The 10,004-nt window shown below is 47.7% G+C and overlaps 1 protein-coding gene across 2 annotated transcripts in view; it reads left to right on the forward strand.

Moving 5' to 3' along the window:
* Positions 1–8,168, forward strand: part of nisch (nischarin) — a 32,919-nt gene extending 24,751 nt beyond the window's left edge. For both annotated transcript variants that reach the window (XM_023954692.1, XM_020701466.2), the window contains 11 exons: positions 1,104–1,303; positions 1,477–1,862; positions 2,232–2,407; positions 2,475–2,532; positions 3,084–3,222; positions 3,323–3,473; positions 4,196–4,315; positions 4,390–4,551; positions 4,657–4,829; positions 4,912–5,090; positions 5,776–8,168. In XM_023954692.1, the coding sequence (XP_023810460.1) occupies positions 1,104–1,303; positions 1,477–1,862; positions 2,232–2,407; positions 2,475–2,532; positions 3,084–3,222; positions 3,323–3,473; positions 4,196–4,315; positions 4,390–4,551; positions 4,657–4,829; positions 4,912–5,090; positions 5,776–6,091 (2,060 nt within the window). In that variant the 3' untranslated portion in view covers positions 6,092–8,168. The remainder of the gene's footprint in view (positions 1–1,103; positions 1,304–1,476; positions 1,863–2,231; positions 2,408–2,474; positions 2,533–3,083; positions 3,223–3,322; positions 3,474–4,195; positions 4,316–4,389; positions 4,552–4,656; positions 4,830–4,911; positions 5,091–5,775) is intronic.
* Positions 8,169–10,004: the final 1,836 nt, after the last annotated feature.

The following is a 10,004-nucleotide window of genomic DNA, read 5'->3' on the forward strand; positions in this document are numbered from 1 at the left end:
AAAGGTTTCCTTCCTGCAGGTCTTATAGTATATTGGTTCATCCCAGTGCTGTTCAGGTGTTCAATCGTGTTCCTGGGGTCCTTTGACAGCTCTTTGGTTACGGTGGAGAGGGTGCAGTCTGACTGTTTAAGTGTGTGGACAGGTGGCCTTTATAGAGATAACCAGGTCAAACGGGTGACATTAATACAGATGACAACTGGAGGATAGAATAGCTTCTAAAAGAAGGAGGAACACATCTGTGAAGGACAGAATTCTTGGTTTTTGTAGCCAAATTCTGAAGGCCGTTGACGGAGGATCCACGCTGGATTCTGGGAAAGGAACCCTTGTTTTTCCATGCACCATTCCTGCTCGCATCCAGCTCTGCAGAAAAGTATCTCTTAAAAAACAACAAAAGATTTTGGTTAAAAGCTTCATAATCATCACAATCAATAGAAATATAGTTGGAGTAGGACTTTAACATCACACACCTCTCAGCCATTTAAATGAAACAACTTGCAGAATAGGTGACTGACAAAACACTTATTGTCTATCTGCCTGCGTATGACCCCCCACCCCCCCATTTAGCCCATATTCATGCAGGATTCAGTTCTTCAGATCAGCTGGACTCTGATCAGCTGAGCATCTTCTTCAGCTCCAACAGCTGATGGAGAATTCTGGTTCTTGATGCTCTGATCAGAGGTGTGGGTCAAGTAAGGGTTAATGACTGACAAAGTGTGCATTATCAGAAATGAACGCGTTCATGCTGTGTTGAATACTGACCACCTTCCTTTGTCTGCTTGTAAATTGATGATGTTCTGGTTTATTTGTAGGGATTTTCCTGCTCTTTAACAGTAATGAGGAGTTAGAACTAAAGAGGCTCCTTGCAGAAGCAGCCAGTCTTCAATGTCCAGTTGCCCTGAAGAACTGAATCTTGGGAGTAGCTGTTGATACTTTTGGTCTCTCAAAAGTATCATGTGTGAATGTGTGTTTTGTCCACATGTCTACCCCATCACTGACGTTTCAGTACTTTCTTATTCTGGCATACCAAATGTGTCAAACTGAGTGGCGCGGCAATGTTAATCTGGATTTGTGAGTTCTGACTGGAGTCCTGTTGTTGTCTACAGACCAGTCTGTGGAAAAGGTGCTGTCATCCCTTCAGATGGACTTCCTGGTGCCTTTCTCCCAGCTGCTGCTTTCCTTCAGCACCGGGCTTCCTGACTCCTGCATCTCCTTCGGGCTCCAGGCTGGTCTGACTCGTTGGTACATCTTCTCTGGGCCAGAGGAGCTCCGGCAGACCAGAGCCCAGTTGAGCGCCTTGCTCCAGGTCTACTTAAACTGCACTTAATGACACCTCAGGGTAGAAGTGGGGCTGAAGAGTTTTCTTTTGGTGGAAATGTTTGTGTATTGGTTCTTGTGGCACTCTGAGTAGAACAGCCAGAGCTGGAACCACTTTTCTATTCGGTCAACCACAACTGAATGTTGTCTCGTTTGTTCCAGGCAGTCGAGTCTCCAAGCAAACTGAAGAACAGAATCGTCCCCCAGCTCCTGCCTCCATCTCTAGTCAACTCCTGGGAGCAGGAGGAGAGTCAGGGAGCTCAGGGAGGATATCCTGTGCACCTTCTCTCCTCCTTTTCATCAGGGGACCCCGACCCCCCCTCGCTTCTCTTCCTCACAGACGAGCAGCTCTGGGTGTTGAAGGTGGACTTCACAGAACGAGCTCAAAGGGAAATGAGCAACATGGACCTTCATCAGTGCTCCTCATCCTGGTGCAGACTTGTTCGCTTTCCACTTGGCTCTGTCGTACTGCACCCCAGACAGAGAGATGCTGGGTTCCAGGGTCAAACCCAGCACCCCGTGTGCCCACAACCACAGCACGTCCACAGGTGCTGAAGCCAGCAGAGACTCAGTGAAACTCCAGCATTGAGTCTTTCTCCTACAGTTATATATTTCACACTAAGGGGGGGGGGGGGGGGGGGGGGGGGGGGGGGGGGGGGAATGAAAATCCTTTAAATTAACGATGTGCTTTATATGTGAGTTCTGGTTCTGCTTACTGACCCGGAATCATTCGTGCTGTTGTACACAGAGCTCAAAAATAGTCCAAATGTTTAATACAACTGATAAACTACAAAGCCGCACCGCTTGATGGATTGTTGCTGCTTTGTTTTCCTTATAATTCCTTTAAACTATGGTAGCAAATTAGATTCAGTCCAGTCATTCTCAAGCTGTCTGTCTGTCATCCATCACTTTTCCAGGAGTGGTCACTCTGTGGAGCTTCTCCTCCAGGGTCAACGGCAGCTGCTCCTCTTCCCCCTGACCCAGGACAGGAGCTCTTTCCTGGAGGGTCTCAAGCAGAGAAAAGCCTCTCTGGGGGGCTTGCAGATGCTGGCTTTGCCTCCTCTCCAGCCCGGCAAGCCCTGCTCACTGCAAGGTGAGGAGCTGTTTCCAAGCTTTGGTCATGTTGTTTTGATGTGAGCTGAGTATCGTTGTGTTTTCAGGCTGGTCCTCAAACCAGGGCTGCTCCACGAGCGTTGCCACTCAGCAAACACTTAGCAGGTAGACTAACTTCTTTCCCGATTCTCTGCTGATGCTGTAAAACCGCTGAGCGTGAATTTGTGAGTGAATCCCTCTTCCAGCTTCTTCCAGCTTCCTCCAGACTCTGCAGTGATGTTGTTCTGACTGACATGTTAGTGGACAACCCATAAAAGACTGTCTGCACTCACACTGGCTGGATCCATGCTAATTAAGCTGAGGAGGTCTTAGCTTTGAAGAAACATTGACCCAATAATCAGTTTGGAGCTCAGTTCAGTTCTCCATCACTGCTTCACGTTATGATTTCACAAAAATTTCAGACGACCTGACTGTTCAACCCCCTGAAAGCGCAGAAGACCTGCCATCTTTGGCATAGACCTGGACTTCCTCCACCAACAAAGCCGTTTCTCCCTTCAGTTTAGGCTTCGTCCTGCTTTCACGGGCTGTGCAGATATTTGTCATCACTCAGTCGGAGGGGGACTGAGGATTTTGGACGATTATTTTACTTTCCAGCCTCCCCCCTGTTTGCCCCTGATTTGCACTCGCTAACATGTTACCATGCTCTTTGTCTTCAGCTCAGACTCAGCCCACCTTTGTGTGGAGGAAAACCAGCCACCCCCCCACCTTGTGGCAGGTCTGTCCCCAGCACTGAAGCTCCTGGCTGGACTCAGAGGTCAACAGCTGCTCAGCTGCTTCTGCAGATACATAGCTCTGGTAAGACGTACGCTTGAGCCTTGCAGTAGATGATCCAGCTGAGTCCCAGATTTCTTCTGTCCTCTGTGTTCCGTCTCTCATTCATGTTTTTGTGATGCAGTCTGAGGCAGAGGAGCTGAGGCAGGTCATGTGGCTGTCTGTCCTTCTGTACAAATCCCCCCAAACGGAGCTCCCCTGCTGCCTGCTGCTCTCCACCAACTCCATCTATTTCCTGCTGGCAGAGTCAGCCAGCCTGCTGGGCCATGGCGCAGGTACGGTAATCTGTGAGCTGGAGATGTTTTCAGTGCTGGGACAGCTTTGCAGACAGCATCAGATAACCCCCTCCCTTCTAATGTACCCCAGCTAGAGTCCAGAACAAGGGGGTTGCATTACCCTGCATTATACCATGGTCCGGGTGAATACTCGATTCTGATTGGCTGCTGGGTATGCATTAAAACCTGATAACCGCACGGTGAAAAAAGAAGTTCCGGTCGGCTAGCTTAAATGATTTGTATCACTGCACCGGCTTCTGTAAAACAACCTTTTGCTTCATCATCTGGGCAAAAACAAGCGGTAAGCGATTAACTTTCCCTCTGAATTGATGCTTTATTCAACCCATCGGGACGATCAGCATATATATATCGCCGAATCTTGACTGCAGCGGTGGTGCTGCGCGACGCGGACTATATGTTACGCTTCGCGTCGGACGGTTCAGGCTTCCACGGCGTGCGTTAAAAAGTAGTAACCGCACACTTCGTCGGCCATTAACTCTTACTTACTCCTCTCTCCACATAAAGTCGAGTTCTTGAAGACCTGGAGTCTTACCATCAAGAGTAACATGGGGGAAACTCTTTCTCTTGGTGACACTGATAATACCCATCATGCATTTGCTTAACTGAACAGTTTTTTTTTCTCCTCCAAACACATTTTTCCAGTATTTGTGGAGTTGCATCATTTGAGTTCAAAGCGTTTCTCTCTTTTCTCTGGGTTTCAGTGTTGGATGCTTCCGACTCCGGAGAGCCGGACGCCTATCTGTGCGGCTTTCTGTCCGTCAGGCTGTCTGAGCTGCTGGCGGTCAATGTGGGCCTGTTTGACCAGTTCTTCAGGATTGTGGGTAAGTGGAAAGCTATGAGGATCATCTTGGGTTTGCACAGAGGAGTAAAAGCTTGAACTTTCTGTCTCTGGCAGGACACTCAGCCGATCAGGTTGTAAGCTGCCTCAGCAGGGACAGCTACGGAACAGGCGTCTTCCTCCAGGAGCTGATGTCCGTCCTCAGTCTGCAGCAGCAGCCCCCCCCCACAGAGACGTCAGATCAGGATTTCTACTCGCAGTTCACCGACATAGGCTCAGGTGACCATCAGGGATTTCCTTCTAGTTTTTCACATAAAGGTAACGTCATGTAAAAATAGAGAGACTAATCAAGGCACTGTCAAGATCAACTGTCTGCTTCTGCAGGCAAGATGCAAAACTATGAGCTGATCCACAGCAGCAAGGTGAAGTTCATTTATCCCAGTGAAGAAGAGATGGGAGACTTGACTTTCATTGCAGCAGAGAGGAAGACTCTAGCCAACACAGCTGCTTTGTCCTCGGGCTCCTTCGACATTCTGCTGTACCTGCTGGTCTTTCAGGTGGGAGCTGGGCTGCCGTCTCAGGAGCCACAGCTGGGAGCTAAAGTCATCTCAAGGTTTCTGCTTCTTTACATGTTTGCAGGTTCAGATTCCCAGCAAGGAATCTGCGGGCGCCTCCCCTTCCTTCTCGGCTCCTGGCCCCGGTCCCTCTCCTCTTCTGCTGCCCAGAACTCTGATCCTAACCAGCTCAGATCTGTTCCTTCTGGACGAGGACTACGTCAGCTATCCTCTTCCTGACTTTGCCAAGGAACCTCCTTCCAGGTGAGCCCTTGTTGTTTCTGGAGTGTTGGAAACATGGTCAAGAGGAAGACGGCTGGCTTCCTCTTTCTAGGATGTGTGCTTCAGTGAGCATCGAGCGTCTCTGTTTGCTATGAGAAGTACTACTAGTTATGTTTCCTGTGTGTGGGGGTGATGGGGTCCGAAGAGCCCCCAGAGTACTGCATAGTTATGAAGAATGTCTAGATCTAGGTATGGTCAAAAAAGTGTCCAAGTGTCTGTTCTTAACGTTGAAACGCTAATGATGCTCAAGGAGCCCAGCTGTGCGCGCCCCCTCTGAAATGAACAGAACGGCGCCCCCCAGTGCCCACAGACTGCAGCTTCAGCAGCAGCCATGCAGCGTGACGCAGACAGCAGAGTAAAGGAGACTGTCTGCTGCAGTCCTGCAGACGTGGAGAGTGCTCAGCAGCAGGAGTCGGCGCTCTGGTTTATGTTCAGTCCTCTCCCCAAGAGTACAACATGCTCCTTTAAAGGGAGGGGGCGGCCGTGGAGCAGTGGTAGGGCGGTCGACCTCTGATCGGAATATTGCAGGTTCAATTCCGTCCTGGTGGGATTGGGGGTCGTGGCCAGCTTGCTGCACTCAGTGGTTCATTTGTTCTCCAGTAAACATGCACAGCTACTGAGGGCTTTTGCTGTCAATGAAGCTGCAAACTGTCCTTTGTGCCTGCAGGGAGCGCTACCGGTTCTGTGAGGCACGGAGAATCCGAGATCTGGACCGGGTCCTGCTGGGATACCAGACATACCCTCAAGCTTTGACTCTGGTGTTTGACAACATCCCTGACCTGCTCTGCCATCTCACCATGGACCACTTCGCCATGAGTGGCAATGAGGCCCCGCTCATTCTGGGCAACAAGAGCCCAGAGAGCGAGGTGCAGTGGTGCATTTTTGTCCCTGGAGCCAACAGCAGAGAGCGGCTTATCTCGGTACTCGCTCGGCAGTGGGAGGCGCTGTGCAGCCGAGAGCTTCCTGTTGAGCTGACTGGCTGATTGGCTGGTTTTTCTCGGCTGATTTGCAGAGGAGTCACACGGTGGCGTCAAAAACACGCGTCTGATGACCTCCAAGCCTCCTCAGCAAAAACATGGGTTTGGTAGAAAAGCAGCTGCTCACTTCCTGTTCTTCTGTGTCACCTCCTTTCATTTGAATCAGGGAATTCTCACGTCTGCGTCATGCCAAATGAAGCAGCGCCGTGACACTTTTAGAGAGTGTTGTAAAACATGAAGTTCCAGAAAAGACTAAATATTTAGGGAGGATTTCTCAGCCACAGTTCTTCCTGTTAGCAGAAAGGAGCTTCCTGGAAGGAAACAGCTGAGCCTTCTTCTGTTTTTCATTCGACAGAAGTTAAGCTATGCATTCAGAGGAGCAGCGCAGTAAATGCTGGGCTCTGCTAATCACCGTGTCCATCCAGTTTTTCCACTTCTATGCTGAAACCAAAAGTCCTCCAAAGAGGAGTCGCTGCAGCCGCACAACATTTAACTCTGGGACATACGACTGATCCAACCCAACTTTTGTTGTTTACTCTGGTTGAACGTGGGAGTTCTACTGAACATCAGGGAGCTGAGAGGTTTTTACATTTCTTTTGTTTGGATCCATCACCTCTCTTGTGTCTGTTCACTCGTTAAGAAAGCTGTGGAATCAAGGGGTGAGACGGGGATAGAGGGCCTCCGTCCTGGTTAAATGTGGCGTTTTTGGTTTTTAGAATCAGACAGTTCACACAAAATAACCAACAATCCTTCATGTGTTATTATGGGATTTATGGGCATTGGTCTCCAACCATGTTCTTCTGTTGTCCTGTTTGATTTCAACACATTCACGTCTGTTAATGTCCTGGATCAGGTGTAATCTGTTAATCAAAACCATGAGTCACATGATGCAGCCAATCAGCAGTGAGTGGGCGGGTTTAGTAGGTGGGGGAACTGTGGCTCACATCGGCAAAGCTGACCTTGGTTGGTCAAATATGGTTTTGAAGACCGATTCCTTTGCTAATGGTTAACAGCCGAGAGCAGGGGTCACCAAACCTGTTCCCCGTGGGCTACAGCCCTGCTTGTTTGGCAGCTAAGCCTGCTTCAGGAGATGCTGATAAGCTGGGATCCACCTGATCCAGGTGAGCAGCAGTTACTGAAGCTGCAAAGCAAGCGGGCCAGTAGACCACGAGGAACAGGGTTGGTGAAGGGTGGCCTAGAGCTTCACAGAGCTCTAATCACACAGATCTGAATGCTTTCAAACACACTTCTTTTTTGTCTGGCCAGTTTAACACGTGCTCATTTAAAAGCAGCTTCGTGGCCAGTCCAGCTCCCAGAGGACTTTAGTTCCTAGAACTGCATCCACTGCTGTTGGATCTAAATGGTCTTTGCAAACAGAAAACAGCAGCTGGTCTTTGATAAATCCAAACATTACACTTTTAGTGTTACCTTTTCTGAGCTGCACAGCAGAAACCCACATTTCTGCTTGACCTCCACACTGTCCCAAAGTTTGTCTGGTGGACAAACAACCCAAGGTTTCTCGACATGAGGGTTTACAAAACCAGATCTTGTTGAAGTGGGGGTTTCAGGAGGTGGAGCAAAAACATTAGCAAAGTCACACTCAGAAACATAATACACAAAAATAAAAAGTCTGATTTTTCTCCAAACAGTCTTCTTTCCTTTAGCCATGGCCCTTCAGCCTCTCCAGAGCAAACCTCCACCCAGTAGCAGTTTTAGGCACGGGCAATAAGGGTAATTGCCTGGGGCGCAAATTTAAAGGGGGCGGCAGCTTAGTGCTCGCCCGCTCCACTGCCTCCACCTCTGTAGATGTTGCTCCACCTGCTAGCATGTCAGATCCTAATGTTGTGTTCAGGACTTCATGTCAGTTAAACAATTGGTTTCTGAAATGAAGTTTCTTTATTTTCAGTCATGTGTAGTCCTGTCCCAACTTTTTAAAGACCTGCGACAGACGTCAGATATGAAGTCGCGTCGTTTTTCTGTTGGAACATTTGTAATAGTTTATTTTCTGATGTTAATATGATATTTGTTATTGTGATCTGAAGTCTTTACATTTGTATCCTATTAAATCAATTATGCACAATTATTGCGTCTTAAATCTGCTATAGTTCCTTTCTGTTGCTGGAGCCTATCCCAACTACTTTAGGGTGAAGGTGGACGGTTCTCCAGTCCATCTAGTGGGACACACAAGCACACGCTCACATTTGCACCTTAGGCACCATTGAACTTGTGAAGCGCTGTCTTTTCTTTGTGAAGGTTGCATGTTCTCCTCACACATGCTGGCGTTTTCTCATTTGCCTTTTGCAGCTGGATGGTGTTGTAGTGGTTAGTGCTCACACATCACAGTAAGAAGGCTGTGGTTGGAATATCTTCATGAGAAACTGAAAAGATAATTTTAGGGATCAAATCTGAATGAATGCACCTCAGTGACCATCAGCACTTATATTTAGCTTTCTTCAAAAGGATCATAACTGTGGACTTGAGACATTTAACATCTTTATTCTTATCTTAACAACATTGTCTTGTGTAACTACAAATATTTTGGGAAGTGGGCCAACACCCAGATATAAATTCACTGGAGGAAAACGGTCCTGCTAATGAGATGTATCTGCGTGAGACTGAAGGAAAGTGGCTGAGACACCGTGTTGGGGGGCTTCAGCCGGGGCTCGTGGGACTGGGCGGGACAGAAAGCAGAAGCTGATACAGATCAAGTGGAGATGACGATGCACAAGTCAGAAGCTTCACTTGGGTCCAGCTGCTTTCATTTAAATACACTGATTTTGCCTTTTCACCTTCAACATTTCTTACGTTTTTCTTTTGCATGTTAAAATCTTTCTTTCCTTTTCCCTCTGGCATTAAATGGAACTCAATCAAAAACCTTTAGTAATTTACTACAACAGAACCAGATCTTTAAGTTTTCTGACTTGCAGGAAGTGAAAAGGTGCTGATGTCAGCAGTAAATCCTTTTGCTCTGTCAGGGTTTAGCTGCTTGGTTGTTCAGCAGCGTTCCACTCATTACCTTCCTGTTTCCTGCTTGTGGCTGCTGCTCAACGTGATGTTGGACTGACTTCCTTTCTCAGGACACTTGAACAGGCAGGAGGCAGAGATACTGTAACAGGAAGTGTCTGATCAGCAAAAGCTCCCACCTGACCCTGGAGCCCGGTTGGTTCCAGAAGGTCAACTGTCAGTCCAAAGCTCTGCTGACGAGAAGGAAAAAGCTGCGGAAGTTACTGTCAATGTCTTTGATTTGGATCCTTCTGCCAACATGTTACAAACACATTTTGAACTTTTGAGCAAACTTGGACTTTTTTGAGGAAATAATATGTTACTTGTTAACAATCTATATTTTTAATTTATTACTTAGTCGTTTTTCCCTGTTGAGGATTGGAAACGGTAAAAACACAGTAACAAATGTTTTCAAACGTGTTTTTCTTAACCCTTGTGCTATCCTAGGCATTTTACCGTTGGGAGTTGGGTCATCTAGACCCACTAAACAGTGCTCTGAACCTTTTTTCTTCAATGATTTGTGATCTTCACTGGTGTCCATGGATTACATGAAATCTTTCCACCTTTATCCACCTTTGTCATGGTAGGGAGAACACGTCAATGGAAGGGGGGGGTCATAGGATAGCACAAGGGTTAAAACATGGAGATCTAAATGAATAATCTGAAGCTGTTTGTCTGCTGCACAAATTCCTTCTGCTCCTGACATTCACACGTAAGGACAATTTAGACTCACCAATTATCTATGAAGCATGTTTCTGACTGTGGGAGGAAGCCAGAGTTTCCATTAAAAACCAATGCTTGCACAGAGAGAACTTGCAAATTCCACACAGAAAGGTCCCAGCTGGGAATTGAACCAGGCCCGATTGTTGTGATGTATAAGTGCTAACCACTATACCACCGTGCAGTTCCTGTCGCT

This window comes from Oryzias latipes, chromosome 5 (genome assembly GCF_002234675.1).
Source record: "Oryzias latipes chromosome 5, ASM223467v1".
Classification (NCBI taxonomy): Eukaryota; Metazoa; Chordata; class Actinopteri; order Beloniformes; family Adrianichthyidae; genus Oryzias; species Oryzias latipes.